Source organism: Gracilinanus agilis, chromosome 3 (genome assembly GCF_016433145.1).
Source record: "Gracilinanus agilis isolate LMUSP501 chromosome 3, AgileGrace, whole genome shotgun sequence".
NCBI classification, from domain to species: Eukaryota; Metazoa; Chordata; class Mammalia; order Didelphimorphia; family Didelphidae; genus Gracilinanus; species Gracilinanus agilis.
The window spans coordinates 77,611,179-77,633,630 of record NC_058132.1 but is presented as its reverse complement, the minus strand read 5'-3'; the positions used below and the strand labels follow the sequence as shown (position 1 = coordinate 77,633,630).

Below are 22,452 nucleotides of genomic sequence, written 5' to 3'. Positions count from 1 at the left end.
TAATTTCAATTTAACTTCAGAGGAGAACGGCTCTCTCAAAGTTCACCTCACTGAGTGACTCCTGAAGATACTCCCCCTACCCCTTCACTTCTCCCTACTCTCTCAAGCATGTTTTATTTTAACTTCTTTCATCAACTTCTTTCCTAATATCTGCTTTTAAACAAGACCTAGCAATGTCTCACCAATCTTTCTTTCCTTAATCCTCTGAAATATGTCTTCATTCTTCATCAAAAATATTATCTTGAACGTGTTGGCAAATCCCACTGGTCTTCTGGGTTCTCCTTCTCAGTAGCATCTCATACTGTTCACCACTCTTTCTCCTGTAGCTTTTTTCGACTTGTGTTGTGTCCTTTGCTTCTCTGCCTTCTTTCCTGTTTTTTCTTCCTCATTTCTTCTTACCTCTTAATATGGTGAGCATTTTCCAAATTTAATTTTTGGATCTCAGCCCTTTGTATTCTTTCCTTTGGAGAACTAATCTGTTTTTATGGTTTTGGCTCTTGCCAGTATGTGGATGACTATTGACTCTGCTTCTCTAATCCTAATCTCTTTGCAGTATTGGGTGTATGTTTCTCTTATTGCCCATATGATATTTCTACTCTGATGTCCCTTCTTCAAGATTTAGCTACGTCACTTTTCTACTCAACTTTTTATCTTTCTCAATGGCATTCAGCTCCCTAGGGCCTTTCTCTTAGAATTTGTGTTGACTACCTTTACTTTCATCCCATATATATAGTCACTCAACAAGTCCTATACATTCTTCAAAAATTTTTTGAAAATTCATCCTTCTATTCCTTTCCCTAGTTCGTCCCTAGTTACTTCATGTCTGGATTAATAAGAATAACTTTGGAACTTGTCTCCTTTGTTTCCATTTTTTCCGTCTCCAGATAATCTCCCTAAAACATCATATTTGAAAACATCATTTTTGTCTCATTTCTCTCCCCTCCCTGGGAACCTTTAGTGGTTCACCATTGCCTCTAGGATCAAGTCCAAGCTCTTCATCCTTGCCCTCTACAGTCTGTTTCTACTTGCTTAACCAGCTTTAGTTTCTACTCTTCTATAACAATAAAACACCACCTTAGCCAGGCTGTTTTTCTCATTATCACCTATGGGAGTCTCCTTGCCTTTGCTCATGATATCCCCACCCTCTTATGCTTGCCTGAACCTTTCAAAGATCTACTTGGGTCTTATCTCCTTCCTAAAGATTCTGTGAATTTCTTTAGATCATGTTAATTTTTTCTCCTCTGAAAAAAACCTATCATTTATTAGAAACATCACCTAGACATTTATGGTTTCAGTTATTTCAGTTTCATATTTGTCATGTGTTATCTCTATGGGGCTCAAGAACAAGGACACATGTTCTCATCCTTTGTGGACTAAACTGCTTAACACAATAGGCTTTCATTAAATACTTACTGAATAAAATTAAATTTCATTTTCAGGAGCTAACCATGGAACTAGATGATAAACAAGATGTTTTCAGGTCTCTACAAGATACAGCGGAGTTGCTGTCACTGGAGAACCACCCAGCAAAGCAGACCGTTGAGGTATGTTGCTGAAGAAGGAATGGTAATATGTTTTCAAGTGCCCAGAGACCTTTGGAAGAAAGGTCTATAAATCCAAAGTGTTTGTTTCCTCTGCCAGACTCTGAACTATTTGCCTCTCTGAGGAAAGGAATAGTAACAAAAAAACCACAAAAAATAAACAAAAACAGAGGAGACTTTGACTCTTGCTTTTGAGAGTGAGACAGGTCATTTCTTTCTTTTTTTTGTCTTAGTAATAACCCTATGCCAGAAGGGCAAGGGCAAGGAAAACAGAGTTAAGTGACTTACCCAGGGTCACATAGCCAAGGCCATTTCTTTTAACTAGCTGTCCAGGAAAAGAATACTCTGTTATTAATTTATAATAATAATGATAATTATTATTAAAATGTTTGTGTTAATATGATGTTTTAGTCCAAAATCTGACAGAATAGGGTGCTCCTCATGCCTACAAAAAGCATATAGGATCTTTTAGCAGAAATGTCATAGAGTAGAGGGTTTTCCTATGTAGCTCCATCCATCAGTTCCATGTTGGCTGAAAGGAAAACTATTCTTTATGGAAAGCCCTAAGGCTGTGTCTACTAAGCTTTTCTCTTTGTGTGCATCCCTTTTGCCCATTGTTCAATCTCCACTTAACACAGTACCCATCATCTGTGTTAAGACTTAGGTGTTTTTTGCTATAACACCTAGTACTCTTTCTTCTCTTTTCAAGGCATACAGTGCTGCTATCCAGTCTCAGTGGCAGTGGATGAAACAGCTGTGCCTTTGTGTGGAGCACCATGTGAAGGAGAATAGCACTTACTTTCAGGTACAAAGCCTGGGGGGTAGAATCCACAGAGAGAAGAGAGTGAGGAAGATAATAAATATCATGTGAAGAGAATGCTAATTGTATCAGATTTCAGTCTGGGTGGGGAGGACTTCAGCTGCTGTCTGTGGTGGGTTTTGCTCCAAAATGAGGAATTTCCTGTTTGAATTGGTAATTGCTTTCTATGAGAAAGGAGACCATTTCCCCTCCCCATATGCTTTCCTGTACCTACTTGACCATGCTGAACCCTTTCTCAGAGAGCTCTGATTGCCTCCTAAATTATGTTGGATTCTCTGCTGCTTATTCCCAGATAGGTAATTGGATTATCAGATGTCCAAACCCAACTGTAGCTCTCTTCTTCTCTTGAGACTAGGAGAGATATGGCTCCTGTAGCATGAGCCTCTCCATTTCAGATAGTGTACATTGCAGAGGGCAGTATTGAAAGCCAAAGGATAGGAACTGGGATTTTCCAAAGGAAGAGCAGTAGGAGTTGTTGTGGGCTTTTTGTTTGTCATCATTAATGATTGACAGAGAGAGAATTTCAAGGATTTCATTTTGTGCTTTTGTTTTCTCTTTTGAGTAATGACTTGTTACAGCCCCAGTGTACCAAGCAGACCCCATTCTGCTTTGGTGGCAGCACTCCTCAGCTAGCACTTAGTATTTACTGTTGTGCTGAGCACAATGCATCCATTTGCCCCATTGTGTCTCTACAGTTTTTTAGTGATGCAAAAGACCTAGAAACATTCTTGAAGAACCTACACGACTCTATCAAACGGAAGTATTCCTGTGACCACAACACCAGCTTGTCCCGCCTCGAAGACCTCCTCCAGGACTCCATGGTGGGTGTTGCCAGAATATCATCTCGGATGCTTTCTTCCTTCATAAAGTGCCATGAAAATCAGAATCTCTTTCTGCTTTGGAGTATTCCTTAGAAGTAGGGTCAACTTGATGATATGTGGGCTATTATTCAATAAGCAGTGTAAGCAGTCAGTTTCCTTCTGTCCCTTCCTTGTTTTTTCTGTTCTTCTCTCTTTGTATTGCTTTGCAGAAGTTATTGATCAGTCACATTTTTATAACACATTAATGTTTACAGATCATTGTCCTCACAGCAACTCTCTGAAATAGATAGGAGTATTATTTTCCTCATTTTTCAGATAAGGAATCAGAAGCCCTGCATGGTGATATTCCTTGTCTGGGGCCACACAATTAAAAAATGTAACACTTTTTTGGCACTTGGACTTTACCACCACATGGACTTTTCAAAATGCCAATGTCCTTCTTTGCCTACATTGTTGATGAGATTCCAGGGGTAGATCATTGACATGTGGTCCAAGGCATCTCCTAAGCACCACTCAGTGCTGATCATACCCTCTTTGTGGCAGCTTTCTTTTAATCTGATTGTTGGAGCAGAAGATGAGATAGAGCAGAGGCAGAGAGACTCAGTGTGAAATTGCACTCTTCATTCTCAGCTAGGCAGAGGGAAAGTTGTGAGCTATATATAAATGATGAAACCTAAATTTATGCTCAATTTTTCAGAGGCCCTCTTCTCTGTGAACTATAAGGTAATAGGAATTTGGCCTTTATCATGCTCGGAGTTTAAATGTAATTTGTATGTAGTTCAACAAAAGCATGCATAGTGTTTGGTAAAATAATGCCTGTATTGAATTTCTAACTTCTCTAAGCCCTTGCATGTCCATTATGTCACTTTATCTTGGAAGGGTCTAAAACAGACTTATACTTAATCCAAATGCTATTTATGCTCATTTGTCCTTGAAAATTAGTCTCTCAAGAGGCCTAGTAATACAACCAACATGAGCAGGACTGCTCTGTGATTAAATGCCAATAGACATTATTTAGTGTTGTCAGGGATAGACAGGCCCAAGCTGCAGTTCAGAATGAATGAAGAGTAATAATAGCTAATGATACTGATAAAATGCTTTAAGGTATGCAAAGGACTTTTATCTACATTTTCTCATTTGATCCTCATAACTTCTCTCTGAGATAGGCACTACAGGCATCAATTTAGTTTTACAAATGTGAAAATGGGCAAAGTGCTGGAGTCCCATAACTGATAAATATGACTCTCCTGAGGGTGGAACTGCTCAGTCTACAATCTTTTACTGTTTTTGTATAGCCCACCACCAACCTACTTATAAACCCCACACATAAATCTCTGGAAGTGGAGACCCATGTTTATTGGTGAGACAAAAATTGACCTGCTTAATGCTAAGAGCTTGGGATGAGTAGATCATACTTCAAGAATTCAATGGTATGGGTGTCTCCTTGATGTATGCCAATCTTCTTTCTTCCTAATGACCTTTTCTCTCTCTTCCTCTCTCCTCTCCGCTCCTCTTTTCTCTTGTCTCCTTTCTCCTCTCCCTGTCCCTCTTTCTCTCTCTCTTACACATACACTCACTCTAGCCAGTGTTAATGTACTGCTCTTAAGTTTTACAAATGTTTGATACACTTGATTTTATATGGTCATCTGTTACAGGTGATTATCTCTGTGTGAGGCTGAGGGGGTGGAGGCTTAAGATGTAGAGGCAGAACATTTCAATAGAGGGCTCCCAGTAAGAGTACAGAAGTGACTTAAAGTGTGGTATTCACTTGCTGTGGTTTGGGTAACAACTGGGCATCTGTGACCCTAGTCTTTTAAAAAGCACCCTGAGGGGTTCAGTATGAACATCCATATTAGGTGTTTTACCCTGGTGAATATTATTTATTATTCTTGATTAGGGGATGATTAGCCACTTAAGAGATTTCTTCCTAGATTATAGCTGTTAAGTCCTTACTTATTTGGAGGGGCTACAAACATGAAGGAGGCAGATGGTACCCAGTATCATCACCCTCTTTCCACAGACTAACTCTTTTGCAATTGTTATCATCTCTCCAATTCTAGAGAGTCGCTATGTTCCCTCCTTTCCAGGTCAGGGACATCAGGTTGGCGGAGTGTTCGGGTTCACGGAATCACCTGGGTCTGCTCCTCTGCTTGTACTCTCAAGCTGTCATGTTCGGGGGCATCTCTCTTGGTTTCTGGTTCTTTTCAGAGTTCTCTTTGCTTAGCACTTGATCTCTGGAAATGGAGACCTATGGATGTTGGTTAGACAGAAATTGACATGCTTAATGCCAGAAGGCTGAGATGGGTAGACCAGACTTCAAGCATGGAACAGTATGGCTGCCTCCCTCATATATTCCATTCCTCTTTTTTAAGTAATGAGTTAAAGTTGTATTTTTTTCAATCATGCTCCCTGGGACAGGCACAGGTAGTTCAGAATTTCTTATTCTTTTCCTGAATATTCTTAATTCAATAATGGCATTTCTTTGCATTATTAACTCTACCCCTCATCACATCTATTCCTACCTCTTCTGGGGGCTTTTATTCCTCAAAATGGGCTTGAATCATCCTGCCTAATAAATTGAAGTTATACTCTATCCTCCAATGGAATTGGCATTATGTTGTTAATCAGTTCTGTTTTAAGAAGCTCATGTGTTTGTGAGATAATTGGGTTAGTAGGGTCTTGAGAGTTTCTTCTATATGTTCTTTCTCTTAAACTATAACTAAATTTTTCCAAATCACTAAAGTTGCAAGGTCTTAAAAGCCATAATTAATTGATATAATTAAATTATTTGTCTAACCATGATACCCTTGCTTCAGTCATAATCCAAGAAGTTAGATTCATGAGCTTTTCTGAGCTTCTATATGAGCTTTTCTAATTTAAGAAATGGTGTTCTTTTAGCATAGTTTGGAGGATAGACTTCTGTTCTACAAGACTGACAATTGAGTATAACTCTCCAGCCTCTCACAGATTGGTTGGAACAGCTCGGTTCTGTCAGTAAAAGCCTGTTTTACTATTATCAGTATTCTCATTTTCTCCTTCCTTCTTTCCTTCTTTCCTTCCTTCCTTCCTTCCTTCCTTCCTTCCTTCCTTCCTTCCTTCTTTTTTTTTGNTTCCTTCCTTCCTTCCTTCCTTCCTTCCTTCCTTCCTTCCTTCCTTCCTTCCTTCCTTCTTTTTTTTTTTTTGCATGTGGATTTATGATTATTGGGGAAGGGAACAGAGGGAAAGAGAGCTATAAAACTCAGGTGCTCTAGCACTTGGTGAAAAGACAGAAATGTTCTCTCCTTGTTCCCTCAGTCCTCTATTTCTCTAAGAGCTCCATAAAGGATCCGTGTCCATGAGGTGGCTTTCTCTTGCAGGGCTTGGGTGGGTTATTAGGTTATCCTAGTTGACTGTTAGTCACTTAACTAGAAACATTTATGTTTGTATTTTTTTCTTCCTGTTTTGTAGGATGAAAAGGAGCAACTCATTCATTCAAAGAGTTCCGTTGCCAGTCTAGTGGGGAGATCAAAAACCATCATTCAGCTGAAGCCACGAAATCCAGACCATGTGCTAGCGAGCACCATCTCCATCAAGGCTATCTGTGACTACCGGCAGATTGAGGTGAGCAGACGGAGGAAAACCCTCTAGTTCATTATGAAGGACTGGAGAGAGAGAAAGAAAATGTTGGTTTCAGGATAGAAGGGTAAGAAGAAGACTAACAGAGATAAAAAACCTCAAGGTCACATTGCCTTCAGTAATTGGTGATGGTAGGCTAATCGAGAGAGAGTTTAGGAAAAAAGAGATGAAGAAGTGGGTAGAACAGTCTTTTATTTAGAATATGCCAATACATTCTGGGAATAGAACCCTGGAAATAGAAATATTAAATCTCTCCCAAGACACTTAACATGTGTCTCAGTTTCTTCCTTTGTAAAATGACAGTTCCTAGCCGCTCTCCCAAGAAAGATGAGCCCTACATATATTTTCTCAAGGAAAAAAAAAAACTATCACATGTCCTACAATGAGAAAAATGTGATAACATTTTCCATCTTTTTTGGTGGTTGTAGTTATAAAGGAAAAAATTATCAAGTAAAATCCTTGGAGGGCAGAAACTAAGCCTTCTACATATTAGGTATCACCTCTGTCTGTACTTAACATGGTATCCAGTCAGCATTGGATGACTCCTTCTTGAGGGTATTGTAGAGAAGGCTTGTATTCTGGACAGGATCTGCCCTAAATGCCCTCTCATAACACTTTTCCAGCCCTGGGATTCTATCACAAGCAGGATGTTAACATGATTTACACAATTCATCACTCTTTCCTGAGGTGTGAATGTTAGTGTGGATTTTTTCCCCCCAAATGTCAAGTTAAATATTTCAGGTTTAGATCACTCTGAATGTGTCTCCCAGGCCATTTCTTCATGCCTTCCAGACTAATCTGCCTTTTGTTGTTTTTTCTGTTGTTGTAAACTTGCTTTCCTTGTTTCCATAGATCACCATCTACAAGAATGATGAGTGTGTACTGGAAGATAATTCCCAGCGGACCAAGTGGAAGGTGATCAGCCCCACAGGAAACGAGGCCATGGTGCCCTCTGTGTGCTTCCTCATTCCTCCCCCCAACACAGATGCCATTGAGGTGGCCAACAGGTACTTCCTCTCCATGGCAGATTGATGCTTTCTGTCCTGCTTGATTTCACACTCTCCACAGCTGCTAATCTTGTCAGTTGGATCTGGCACTTCTTTTATGATAGAGACCTTTTAGCAGCTATTAGTTTTTAATTTTGTTAACTCTGGCTAGCATATTGTTCCTCAGCTCAAAAGAGAGCTCAGCATGGCTTGTCTTTACTATATGTACATATGAATGAATATATTTTAAGTCTCTAGAAGATTGAAACTACAGAGGTACTTTTAAGAGGTTTCTCATCTTCTAAGATTATAATTTTCTATATTTAACATATATGTTAAAACAACAAACTATTCATGTTTTTAAATAACCTTGTTGATAAAGAAACAAGATGTTTCAAGCCATAGCATTATTGGGTTACCTGAGCTTTTAAAGGGGTGCCACCTGTTGTAAGTTGAAATGAATTGGTATTTCTTCTTTTCTTTCTTTTGTGCTTAGTCAGAGACAATGGACTATAGAAGGAGCCTTGAGTTTGGAGTGAGGAAATCTGGGTTCTAGTCTTGCCTTTACTTCTTCCTAGCCCTAGGCTAGTCACTTTACTTTTACTAGCCTTATTTTCTTATAAAATGAGGATAATTAGATTTGTGCTACTAAAGCACTTAAAAAAAATCTTTATAAACTGTAAGTAGTATCTAAATGTAATGTTATTATCTTCATCGTGATGGAATACTTAGAGCTAAAAGGTACCTTTAAGATAATTTCATCAAACTCCTTCATTTGATGCCTCTAGACTTTATAGACCAGAAAGTGGAAGTGTTTTGATCCAAGTCAAATGGCAAGTTAGTGCAAGTTTTCTGTCAGGTCCAGCCTTCTTTTCATACTGCTTCTCTACCCTTGCCTAAAAGGGCTGTATATGTCTGTTGCTATTATTTTGTGAATTTAGTGGGTGAGTGTCTGATCAGTTTTAAATTCAGATCTTCCTTATTACAAGCCTAGTACTATATCCATTGGGCCACCTAGTTGCCCCTGACTCCCTGACAGAGAATCAAACCTAGTCCATAGCAGTGAGAGTTCAAATCCTAACCACTAGATCACTAGGGAGAGGAATATTTTAGAAGGGAATGATATTCATATCTTATCTGTACCACATGCTCTGTCAGGTACCTTTCAAGTGTCTGAGTCTGTAAAAATGATTATTTCCCTCCACTGGAAGAAATAGAGACAGTAGAAGTCTACTAGCTTCTACCCAGATGAAAGAGAATTCTGTCTCTGGTGCCTGCAGCTTCCTGATTGTGACTAGAGAGCTAACCAGTGTAACCTAGCAAACATTTGGGGAGTTCTTGAGATTTACTTTTAAGGAAAAAGTATACATTCTTTGACAGTGGAGGCATATTGTTTTTCCTCTTCTGAGCCATAGTTGATTCAATTGTAAAATGAAAACAATAAGTCTTGAACTACCCGTATCATAGGACATTTAGCTTTTTTCTTCTTTGCATTACTTTAATTTCTTTTTCCCATTTTTCTTCAATCTGTCTAATTTGATTTTTTAAATTCCTTTTTGATTTCTTCCAGAGCTTGAAACCAATTCCCATTTTTTTCTTTTTAAAAGTTTTGCATGTGGTTGCTTGGATCTCATAATCTCTTGTTGGTTCTGGCCTTCGTTCTTTGTTCCTATAGAAATTTTCAAGTGTTACATGTTTTTGCTCATTTTCTCAGCCTTTTTTTTTTTTTTGGCCTGTGGACTGGGAATTCTAAAGCTGCTTGCTTAATCTGTCTCTTCTCCTGGCTTGCAGGGTTTTGCCCTGGGTTTACATCTTTGGCGCAGCTGGAGAGACTTGAAAAGGCCCAGTACTATGGACTTCCTGGCCTCATTGCTGGCTGGTGCCAGAGCCTGGGACTTCAAGGGGGTGGGTCTGAGTTGCTCTTTTGCTGGTGTAGCCCCCATCCCAGGATCCCGAAGTTAGCCTATACCCAATCACAGAACCTAGTGAAAGTAGGTGGGTTAGGGCTGGAGAGAGGAGGCAACCAGCACTCCACTATATGCAGTTTTGCTTCCAGTTCCCCCTTATCCTATGAAAATCAATTCTCTTTGCCTACCTTTCAAGTTGGGTTCAGTGGGCAAGCCCCTGCATACCTTGCTGTTTGTTTTTGAGTCCTGTCATTTTGAGGTGGTTTTTAAAGATTAGTATGGAAGGATAGTCAGAGCAATTTAAGCTTTCACCACTACTAAGCTGCCATCTTGGTCTTCACAGGACATTTGGAAAGAAAGTACTTTATAACCTACAAAGTAGTGTGGAAATATGCATTGTGCATTGTAAGTAAACACTTAAACAAGATTAATATTAGCTGATTGTGGTTATTTTTTACTCTGTTTTCTTATAGATCAAGGATAAAGTAACAGAGAATACTTATACACTTAGACATATAGAGATATATAAAGTCAGCTGTTTTATCTGTTTTGTACAATTATCGGAGTGGTTTTTTTTTAATCCTGAGATGACTCCTTAGCTACCCCAGTGCCCTTCTCCCCCCAATTCCCATTGAGTTTCTGGGTACCTTTTTTTACCATGAGGAAGATCTCTCTTGAGAATGCAAATTCATTCTAACATTACCTTTAGAAACAGAGATTTTGAAAGTCATCTGCTGCCTCCCAAGTTAAATCATGGCCTGCCCCAACATCAGGAGTTCTTAACTTTTTTGTGTCACAGATGGATCTCTTTGGCAATCTAGAAAAGCTTATGTACCCCTTCTCTCAGAATTGGGTTTTTAAATAATTGAAGGAAATGCTAAATTTCAGTTAAAGGTTGTGAAAATAAAGATGCAGATTTTTTTTATCCAAGTTTACAGCCTCCCTGAAAACATGGGTTCTAAGTTAAGAACCTCTGTTCTTGATGTAGTTGAGCTGTCCGAAAACATGTGTCTTCTGAAACATGGGAACATCTTTCTGGAGCAGGCTTCCATGGTTTTGGGTTAGCATCAGTAGGGGTTCTCTTTATTTGGTAATTTATTCTTCACCCTTCAAAATTCTTGTTCTTGTCTAATCCAGCAAGCTTTTTACTAAGTGCAAAGAACCTTGCAAATTTTTGGAGGTATAAAGACAAAAGAGTGGCAAATAGTCCCTATCCTCAAGAAGCTTAGTTTTGTTGGGAGACTACAAGATATAAACAAGTGAACAGATCGATGATCACTTGAAGAGAGAAAAGGAAGAAACACAGCTGAGGGATTTGGTTGCAAAATTCAGTAAACATTTATTAAGTTCTTCTAAATACAGACACTAGACACTGCAAAAGACACAGAATTTAGATCAGATGTGTTCCCTGTACTCATGGAACTTGCAATCTGGGATTCTCCAGACATAATGAAAGACAGCCTTATAGAATTTAGAATAAGAGGAATATTAAGAGCATTTAATCAACTCATTACTTTTACAGACAAGGAAACCAAGGCCCAGAGAAGTCCAGTGCTTTTAAAAGGTCACAAACTAGTTAGTGTCAGAATTTAAACTAGGACTTGGGTCTCCTGATTCCCAATCCAAAGGGAATTAGATACGTGGGTTAGAAATACCTAGTTCTTTAAAGAAATACAAAATCAAATCAACATGGTAATATTCACAATAACTGTTTTTAAAAAATAATTATTTTTCCCCAGTTACATGTAAAATCACATTTTTATCATTAGATTAGAGGCCTTTACTGTTTTCAAAACCCTTTCTATCTCTTACATTATTTAATTCTCGCAACAAATATGTGAAGTATTATCATTCACATTTTATAAATTCAGATTAAGGAATAATGAGAATAGCAGAATTTATGTAGCATTTACTATATGTTAGACATTATGCTATGTGCTTTACAAATATTTTCATTTGATCCTCCCAACAACACTAGGAAAGAGGTGCTATTATTATTCCCATTTTATACTTAACATAACTGAGGCATACAGGTTAAATGACTTACTTAAGGTCATATAGCTATTATGTGTCTGAGAGCCAGATTCGAATTCAAATCTTCCTGATTCTAGGCCCAGAACTCTATCCCTTGTGCCACCAGTTGCAAGTGATTTGTCAGGTTCACATAGCAAGTGACCATTTAGAACTACGGCTCAGGTGTTCAGTGCTCATTCTGTTTAGCCTTGCTGTTGTTACATACCTATTCTTTATCTCCCTTTGGATACTCTCGCACTTCCTTCGTACTCATTTACCTATTGCAAACAATAATCATTTTCCCCATTGTCCATTCTTGTTGCTCCATTCCAGTAGAGAATGATAATTGATTGAAAATAAATTTTAAATGATGAGTTTATTGATACATATATTTACAAAGATCCTTTTCCTTCCTCATTGTGATGTGCAGGTTACCCTGGATTTTATAGGCCTTTGCAATCAAATTGAAATTCTGGCAGTTCCTACTAGTGTAGAAAGTCTTTGAATACAAGCTTGGTGATAGTACTTTATGTCTGTTATCTGAGGATCAGACTAGCTAAGTCTGGAGGGACTTGCCATTAGTGTGGCCAGAGGGCAATTACTTTTTTGACCACTACAACTCTGAAGAGGCCATGTGCTAAGGTGTTAGGGAGTAAGTTGTAATTTGCATTGGTCTATGGTAGTGATGGTGAACCTATGGCATGGATGCCAAAGATGACACACAGAGCACTCTCTGTGGACATGTGTGCTGTGTGTCTCCCCTTCCCCCCACCCCCCAAAAAAAGCAGAGGGACTCAGGCAGAGTTGCTCCTCTCTTCCTCTCCACTGTGCCTGATGACATTTTTTTTTTTTACATCACCTCTCTCCTCTGTCCAGCAGGCCAATGAGAGTATACAGAGGCTAAGGTAGACAGCCCATAGGAGCCAGAGGTGGAGGGGAGCAGAGCAGTTCAGCTACTCTCCTCTCCCATTTCACCTACTCTGAGGACATTCCTCGCTTTACCCACCCCTCTGGCCAGCAGCCTAATAGGAGTGCTTCCTCCCTCCCCTGTGTGGGGTAAGGGTGGGGGGTGTGCACCTGGCACTCATTGGGGGAACAGGGCATAGCACACGGTCTCTAAAAGGCTTGCCATCACTGGTCTAGGGAATAGCAACACTGACAATATTGCAGATCTCTGAAGTATTTTAGAATTGAAGAATAAGTATTATTTTTATTAGTACAGTCATCATCATCATCATCATCATCATCATAATGGCTTCTGTTTATATAGCACTAAAACGTTTTGAAAGTTTTTTTATGTATATTATCTATTCATTTGATTTCCATCACAGATGAAAAATCAGTACTTTGAGAGGTTAAGCTATATGCCCCATGTCACACAAATGCTAATGAGTGTCTGAAACAGGACTTGAATGACAGATTCCAATCTCAACAGATTCTACATCAAACTGTTATGTGTGTTATTACTCCAAAGGCCTGTGATTTCATCAATCTGCCTCTATAGTGGATAGAATACTTCTTCCACTAGTAGAGATTACAGATCCTTCTTATCTAGCATGATGTCTTTATGAGTTGCTGTTGCCCTAAAATTATCATCTGGTAACCACAACTGTTCAGTGATGAATCTGGATCTACTTTACTTGGCTGGTTCTCAGACAATACAATCTGTTGTCAGGTTATAAGTTTTTCTATTTTGCCACAAACCTGGTCTCCAAGAACATAGAATATCACCCACATGCCACGCTGAGGCAATGGAGAAAGATTTAATGGAGGGCATATGTAAGGGGTAAATATTAAAGGTTTTGGACTAAATTTATGAGGAATGTGGTCACTGTGAATATTACTTAAGTCAGAATGACTAGCAATTTATTTATAAAATAGAGGGAAAGAGTGAAACTAAGGAAATCAGAGAGAGAAGAGAATTACTCTGGCCAGTTCGAACCAGGCAGGGCTTCAGAGGCCCCAGCAAAGGGGGCCCAGAGGTAAATTACATAAGGGTTTTAGCCACGAGGCCTCCTCCAAGATGAGGGGCCTTTTCTGGAGGCCTCTCAGAAAAGCTAGGAAAAGGAGTCAGTCTTTTTCACTCATCCTCATGGTAGTTCTAAGGGGAAAATCCAAGAGCAGTCTGAGGTCCCAAGCCGCAGCTCCTTCAAGTTCAAGTTGAAGGCCAAAGACCTCGTCACAGGAAGTTCTTGCCACTTTTAAAGACCATTCCTTTTGTCACTTTCTGTGCCTTCCTTCCACTTTACGTGGACCAATTACAGCTAAAGTTTTGCTAAGGACTGCCTAGGGGGCAGTCAGTCAATTCTGATTTGTCACCCACTATCGCACACATGGGTCTCAGACCTCCCCGAACTTAAAGATAAGTGAGATTTATACACTTCTGGTGATTAAATCTAAAAATGGGCAGGGAAGAGTTAATTCCATCTTACACATACTTATGAATATGCATATATAGCTATATGATTTCTAAGTTTTATGTATATGCAAATATGTGTGTATATATAAAACGCATATACATTTAATTTTGTGAATGTCTTGAATTCCATGAAAACCCCAGCTGATTGTGTTAGCAAGATTTACCTTTTCCTGGGCCTTTCCCATTAAGTCTAAGACTCTAATTGTATATAAAGACCACACTTTGCAGATGTATTTGACTATGTACTTAACTGAGAAGAAGTCATCTATTTTTTTTTTTTATAGATGCCTTTTATTCTTTACATCTCAGTCATTTTCCAATATACTACCAACCCTTGGCCAAAGTCTTCACTTATAACTAAAAATAACAATAATAATGTCTCATATTTATATAGTACTTTAAAGTTTGCAAAATACTTTGCATATATTAATTCATTTTAATGTCCACAATAACCATGAGGTAGGTGGTATTATTAGCCTCATTTTACAAATGGGGAAACTGAATCTGGGAGAAGTTAAGTGACTTTACTTAGGGCTACATAGCTCTTAAGTGTGGGGCAAGATTTCAAGTCCAGTATTCTCCACTGTATCATCTAGCTGCCTACAAAGTAAAACAGTCAAGCAAAACTGACCCATGCATTGTCCATGTCTCACTGCATATGCACACTTTGCATACTTAATCCCCTAAACTGGTTTTAATCCTAGAATGTTTCTGAAGTGTAGCCCATGGCCAGTAAAGGACTACTAGCAGGACTCAATTGTAGCAGTTCATGTCTAATGAACACTATAGGGACTGGAACTTTTATTCCATTGATTTTGGGAACTTTCAAATAAAGAAGCTCTTTCTGCCAATGTAGACAGGTCTTCCCCTTCCCTGAAACTGAAACATTGATTAGTGCTTGAGCTTTTTAATATATGAAGAGTTACACAACTTACCTAATGAACACTTTAAAGTTTCCCTTTGTGAACATCATAAGCACTTCCTTGACCACATAGTAATTTGTCTGTATTGTTTCCAGAGTGGAACAATCCTATCAGAAGGTGATGACCCTTTGGCATCAGCTGCATGTGAATACCAAAAGTCTTATTTCTTGGCACTATCTGCGGAAGGACATTGATCTTGTGCAGAGCTGGAACCTGGAAAAGGTAATTTGATAGATTCCTCTCTCCACATGATATTGGTTTGGCTTTGTTAGAAGAATTTCTTTTGGTTCCAATGGGAGGCCTATCCAGTTGATTGGAGCATCAATTTAGTATTAGGAAACAAAAACACTAGCTTACTTGGCTAGGGAAAACAGCAGGTATGTTAGTAAAATAACCTGGATTGACCCTAATCTATGAAATGATTTTTCACACTTCCTAGTTTCGATCCTTGGCCTCTGCTGAGAACCATCAGGTCATGGAGAATCTCCAGACCCACTATGAAGATTTCCTACAAGACAGTCGGGATTCCTCAGTCTTCTCAGTGTGTGATCGTCTACACCTGGAAGAGGAGGTGAATTCTTGTAAAGGACACTACCAGCAGCTGACTGAATCCTTGGAGAATGGTAGGTGTGGGAAGGATGATCTTAAGAGAGGGAGAACCTCACAGGACTCTAAACTTAGTTCCTTTTTTCTTCCTATGAAATCTAATCTTTTTAACATCAAAGATAAATATATGTTGAGAAAGGCCACATAAACATGAAATCTGCAAATCACATTTTGGGAGCACTCCTTTACATAGCAACCTATAGTTTATGAAGCACTTTTTCCCCTACAACATGAGAAATAGATCAGCATACTAATGGATTACATTTATGTTGCACTTTACAATTTACAAAAGGCTTTGTCACAATAGCCCTGGGAAAGAAGGATAAGTAATCATATTCTGACTTTGCAAATGAGAAACCTAAGACTGAGAGTTGATCAATCTCCTGCAGAGTCACACACAGCTTTACAGTGAGGGAGCTATAATACATCTTCTTTACCATACTGAATATTGATTCTTTTTGGTCTGCTATATAAGCTTCTTCCCCTTTCTTATGTGAAATAACAGGTTCGCATTTTTCACCATGGTATTGTATATAGAGAGCCAACCTTGGATTCAGGAAGACTTAGGTTCAAACCCTGCCTTTAACACAGGTTTCGCTGCATGGCGCTGACAAGCCATTTAACCTTTAAGTGCCTCAGGCAACTTTCTGAGATTTTTATGCTATAGAGCAGTGATGATGAATCTTTAGAGACTGTGTGCTCCACCATGCCAGGTGTGCCCTGTGGGGGCCCCCCCCAACACACACACACAAAGGGGAGGGAGAAAGCACCATTGGGCTACTGGCCAGAGTGGCGGATAAAGTAGAAGTATTCTCAGCTAGTATAGAAGGGGGAGGGGAATGACCTGAGCACTCTGCTTCCCTCCAGCTCTGTCACCTGTGAGCTGCCCATCTTACCCTCTGTGAATTCCCATTGGGCTGCTGGGCAGAGGGGTGGGTGAAGTGAAAAAATGTCATCAGACATGGGGGAGAGAGGGAAGGGAGAAGCTCCACCTGAGTTCCTCTGCCTTTCTAGTAATGAACTGGGGCAGGGGGGTGGGGTGGTTTCATGCCCACAGAGAGGACTCTGTGTGCCATCTTTGGCACGTGCCATAAGTTCACCATCACTGCTATAGAGGAATTTGGGGTCCACATTGATAATAGGAATTTCCTTACTTGGTGTGTTCTGTACCAGTGAAATAATAAATTCACAAAAAAGTAATAATTATTTCATAACCACTTGATGGTTGAAAGAATTCTGAAGAGTTCAATATAGATAGAATTTAGGATCATGGTCTTTCCCTCTTCCCCAACCCCTCTTCCCATAGCCTACATGCAATTCTACTAGGTTTTACATGTATCATTGATCAAGACCTATTTCCGTTATTTCCATATTATTGATAGTTGCACTAAGGTGATTGTTTAGCATCTATATCCCCAATAATATCCCCATCAACCCATGTGTTCAAGCAGTTGTTTTTCTTCTGAATTTCTACTTCTATAGTTCTTCCTCTGAATGTGGATAGTTTTCTTTCTCATAAGTCCCTCAGAATTGTCCTGGATCATTGCATTGTTGCTAGTAGAAAAGTCCATTATGTTCGATTGTACCACAGTATATCTATCATTCTCTGTGTACAATGTTCTCCTGGTTCTGCTCCTCTCACTCTGAATCAGTTCCTGGAGGTCATTCCAGTTCACATGGAATTCCTCCAGTTTATTATTCCTTTGAGCACAATAGCATCCCATCACCAACAGATACCACAATTTGTTCAGCCATTCCCCAGCTGAAAGGCATACCCTCATTTTCCAGTTTTTTGTCTCCTCAAAGAGCACAGCTATAAATATTTTTGTACAAGTCTTTTTCTCTATGATCTCTTTGGGGTACAAACCCAGCAGTGGTATGGCTGGATCAAAGGGCAGACATTCTTTTAGCACTCTTTGGGCGGAATCTTTCTTTCTAGAAGGATATGAGGTTGAATCCTAAGCCTCTTGTCCTCTCTCTAAAGAAATTTATCTCATGCTTGGGAGTAGGCTTTGGTTGTATTCTGAGTTGGCCATTGATTGACTTCAACCTTTGTATCTCCACAGAAGATAAGGATGAGACATTTGCTAGGACATATATCTCAGAGCTGACAAACATAAGGCTCCGTCTGGAGGACTGTGAGCAGAGGCTGATCAGACGTATCCAGTCCCCACCTGGCTCTAGGACTGACGAGGATGCTCGACAAGACAACGCTTTACGTATTGCAGAGCAAGAGGTCAGCTCTGATAGTGGGCTGGGAGCTACCTATGTAGGGCTCTAATGGGTGAATTGAAGATGGTAGGAAGTAGAAGGGTAGAGCCTCAGAAAGTAAACCATAGGTTTTTGGTTGTCAAAGCATGGGTCTTGAGGAGTTTCCATAGGGAATTCAAGTCTGTAGCTAGTCTTGTAAATACTTATTTACTTAAGATAAAGACTTGACTTCTACTGGGAGAGTGATGTAGAGTATTGGCTTCCATCTTCTTATTTCTAAATGGTTTCCTGTCCCTTCAGGAGCAAACAGATTTTGTGTAAATCGTTCAAGTCTTGCCCTTTTTGGCTCCTTATTTGCAGAGTTATTATTAGATGTTTTGTCCAGAGCAAGCAGTGCTAACTGGGCTGACTAATCAACTTTATATTGATGATAAAGAAATAAATAAAAATAGTAATTAAGACAAATGCAGCTGAGGGAGAGGGAATAGATAGATAGATAGATAGATAGATAGATAGATAGATAGATAGATAGATAGATAGATAGATAGGAAGGAGGGAAGGAAGGAAGGAAAGAAGGATAGATAGGAAGGAAGGAACGAACAAACGAACAGTGATTCCTAGCTAGATATTATTAATAATGCAAATTTGTCTGGTGCCTTCCTATTTTAACTACATTCTTGTTCACTAGATACTTAGTTCACTTAGATTGTTCCTAAACTAATGAAGGAATGCATGTTTTAAAATGTTGTGCCCTAGGGCCTAGAGCAAGACAACTCAGTAGGAACTATGACTGTTTTGACAGTATGATAGAATGTCTGGAGAGTTCCTTAGAAAGTCTTGGAGTCAGAAAGATCTGGGGTCATCTTTTGTCTTTGGTATATTATGACTTTGTGAACCTGGAAAAATCCTTTAACATTTTAGTACCCCAAGAGTATAAATTGCAGTTGGTAGTCTTCATTAATAGAAGGAGTTTCTTTCATTAGTGAAATCATATGTGCAGACAGTATATGCCCTTATGAACATACACAGACATGCAAAACAAAATACAATTTTCTTTGATATCTTTAATATCAATCACGTAATCCAGAAACTCCAGATTTGTATCAATTCCACATATGTTTACTGAGCACTAGCTAGCCATAACGCCATTAAGTACCTACTATGTGCCAGACACTGTTGCTAGGGATACCAATCAGAAAGAGAAGGGCAGTCTCTACCCTCAAAGAACTTTGTTGTTGAGTCATTTCAGTTATGCCTGACTCTTTTATGATCCTGTTTAGGTTTTTCTTGGCAAAGATACTAGAGTGGCTATCCATTTCCTTCTCCAGCTCACTTTACAGATGAGGAAACTGAGACAAAAAGGAATAAGTGATTTGCCTGGGCTCACAAGGTAGTAAGTGTCTGAGGTCACATTTAAACTCAGGAAGATCAGTCTTCCTGACTCCAGCACTTTGTCACTCTGACAGGTGCTGTGCTATGGGCTAGGAACACAAATAAAGAAAAGACAGACCAGTCTGCTGTCAAGGAGCTTACAGTTCACAAAAGGAACTTAAAGTACAGTGGGGTATGCCAGAGGTTGCCTATCCAAGGAACTAGATGTTGGTGGAATTCAAACGAAAGAGACCAGCGATATGAAATAAGGAGCTGACTGGCAAATCCTGAGCCCTCTATAAAGGGGAGTTTTGGAAGGGACCGTTGCTTTGCCCTTTGGCCCTCCATTCAGAGTGGAGAGGCAGCTTTGGCTGCTAAACATTGAAGCTGAATGAGCTTATCCTGATGATCTTCTGTTACTCTCTACATAGTTGCTTGCATATTGTCTCCCCAGTAGATTGAGAGCCCCTTGAAGGTAGGGACTCTTGTCTTTCTTTGTATCCCCAGCATTTAGCCCAGTGCCTGGCACACAGTAGGCATTTAGTAAATGCTTGACTTGATCAAGAAAGAGATTTGAACTGGGACTGAATGGATAGAGAAGATGTGAATAGGTTATGAGGAATGTCATTCCTCTGTTTCTCTCATTATCCTCTAAGTCTGGATGAGGAGTGAGAAACTAGCACAATTTGGTTGAAAGGTATCTGATATACTGCATTATGATTTTGCTAGTCTTTTTTTGTAGGCTCACTCAGAGACCTACTGTCCAAGCAAAATCTAAACTCTGACCTAAAAACTTAATTGGTATCATTCCTTAGGGAGAAATAAAATTTATTAATCTTTACTTATAGTTCTTTCCTATTATTCATTAATTATTTTCTCTGTTTTTGTTTCTGGTTTCTGATAGCATACCCAGGAAGATTTGCAGCAACTGAGGACTGATTTTGACAATATTTCTACAAGATGTAAAACTTTTCTCCAGCAATCTCCATCTGGGTCCAGTGTTCCAAACCTTCAATCAGAGCTAAATCTGCTGGTGGAAAAAATGACCCATGTGTATGGTCTGTCCTCTGTCTACTTGGATAAGTAAGTGAGCTGGCACTTTAGTCCTAGGGGTGGCATTTTAAAGTGAGATCATATATGGGAAGGTACTGATACATTGTCCTGGCCTTGAATCATTTAGAACAGTGATGGGCAAACTTTTTAAAGAGGGGGCCAAAGGAAAGGAAATGCTCATTTGTCAGTCTGTTTCTATGGCAACTCTTTTGAAGTTTCATCGTATTGTATCCTACTCATTGTATTCGTCAGATTAGGAATAATGTCGTGCAGCTGGATAGAACATTTCAGGGGGTCGCATCTGGCCTGCTGGCAATAGTTTGCCCATCACTGATTTAAAAGAAATCCAGGAAGATTTTAGGGGCATTAAGAGGTTTGTTGATCTTATTGCCAGGGAGAAAATAACTACAATGTTTAATTCACAGTATCCTAGGGAAGGGAAATCTAAGGGGAGGGTGAACTAAATTTGAGAGTTTGGGGAAAAGCTCTTTAGGTTCTCTTTTTTTGTTTTCTGTACTCAGTTAAGTCAAATCACTATGAATTATATCTTCTCTTTCACTAAACAAAATAGAAGACAACAAAGTTTTAAATATAGCACTATAATTTCCAAGAACTTGTTTCCATTCTGGTGACCCCTCACCTCCTTGTTTGAAAGAACAATCCTTAAACTCATAATAGTTTTCAATGAGCTTTTGGTCTCACATTCTTTCTTCCATTAAGTCTATTAATACTGGGTTTTCTACTATATATACACTTTGTAAAGTGTTCTGCCCATGACAGACCTATGGCATAAGGGGGCAAGTGATAGTCAGCATCCTCATTTTATAGATAAGGGGAGCAAGTTGAAGTTATCTTTAGCCAAGACCTTACAACCTACAAGTGTCAGGAACAGGAACTACAACCCAAGTTTTCTGACTGACTCTAGCATTCTTTCCCCTACATCATTTTGTGTCCCCCTGAGTATGGCATATAGGAAGGGCTTAATTATCATGAGCCATGGAGTAATGTGTTTGAGACAATCACCATTGTTAAGGCTTGGAGTTATTGTGTACTTCGACCTACTTGTATTCTTCAGATCACTTACCTAATGGCATAAGACTTTCTGTAATCTTCCTTTCCATGGCTGGCTAAGCCAGAATGTTTATACCTACTCAGTAATATTTGATCTCTGTTAATTCCTTATTTAGTTCTGTGGTCTACTTAACATTTATTTATTTGTTTTAATTATATATTACAAATAATACTGAACATCAAAACAATTAAACTTGCTTTGTAACTTTCGATTAAAGGAATGTGATTCATGACAAAATGCCATAACCACACACATGTCAGTTCCTCTAAGTCTTCTTCAGTCTGTTTTTATCCATTCTATTTTATTTTTTCCTTTTATGTGGTTGAAGTTCGCATATACTCTGCTTATCTACTTCTGTTTTTTCTGCATTGTTTCTTTTTTCATTTTTTAAAAAATTTCTCAATTACATGTAAAAAAAAAAGTTGACTATCATTTTTTTTAAATTTCAGTTCCAAATTCTCTCCCTCGCTCCTCAGCTCCCTGTTCCTTGAAGGCAAGGAATTTGATATAGATTATACCATGTGAAGTCATGCAAAACCTATTTCTATATTAGCATTATTTATTAAGGCTTTCCCATATTTTTTAGCATTCCTTACAATGGTTGGCATATTTGAATTATAGGTGTAGGGATTTAGAATTGTCAGGGAACTTTACAACTCATTTTCTAACCCCCTATTTTATAGATCAGGGAACCGAATTCTAGGGCCATCAATCTACTTGTCCAAGGTATCATCAGTATCAAGTGACCAAGTTCATATGGTCCTCTGATTCTAGATGCAGGGAACTCTTTCCCCAACATCACACTGATGGGGACCTGAGAGTTTAATACTCTTATGTACCACTCAGCATTTTTATCAATTATTTAGATTAAGCAAAGAAGGTATTATTTCATGCTTTACTTAGTGTATAAACAGTTCACACCTATATTCATTCTTTAGCCAGGAGGGTCAATTCCAAACTGTATGTGAACCTTTCCTGCTGGGTTAATGTTCCAGTTACATCTGTGTTAATGTCCTTTGCCCAGTAAATAAGTGATTCAATCTGTTTTTGAGTGAATGTGGCTATCTTTGCCTTGGTTCAGCTATGATACGAAA

At 39.0% G+C, this 22,452-nt stretch overlaps 1 protein-coding gene across 1 annotated transcript in view; it reads left to right on the top strand.

The window, feature by feature from the left end:
* The window catches only part of MACF1 (microtubule actin crosslinking factor 1), a 422,428-nt gene that overhangs the window by 216,461 nt on the left and 183,515 nt on the right, over window positions 1–22,452 (top strand). The window contains exons 18-26 of the mRNA XM_044668040.1: window positions 1,440–1,544; window positions 2,251–2,346; window positions 3,057–3,182; window positions 6,630–6,782; window positions 7,650–7,804; window positions 15,141–15,267; window positions 15,485–15,668; window positions 17,718–17,887; window positions 20,138–20,316. Coding sequence (XP_044523975.1) covers window positions 1,440–1,544; window positions 2,251–2,346; window positions 3,057–3,182; window positions 6,630–6,782; window positions 7,650–7,804; window positions 15,141–15,267; window positions 15,485–15,668; window positions 17,718–17,887; window positions 20,138–20,316 — 1,295 coding nt within the window. The remainder of the gene's footprint in view (window positions 1–1,439; window positions 1,545–2,250; window positions 2,347–3,056; window positions 3,183–6,629; window positions 6,783–7,649; window positions 7,805–15,140; window positions 15,268–15,484; window positions 15,669–17,717; window positions 17,888–20,137; window positions 20,317–22,452) is intronic.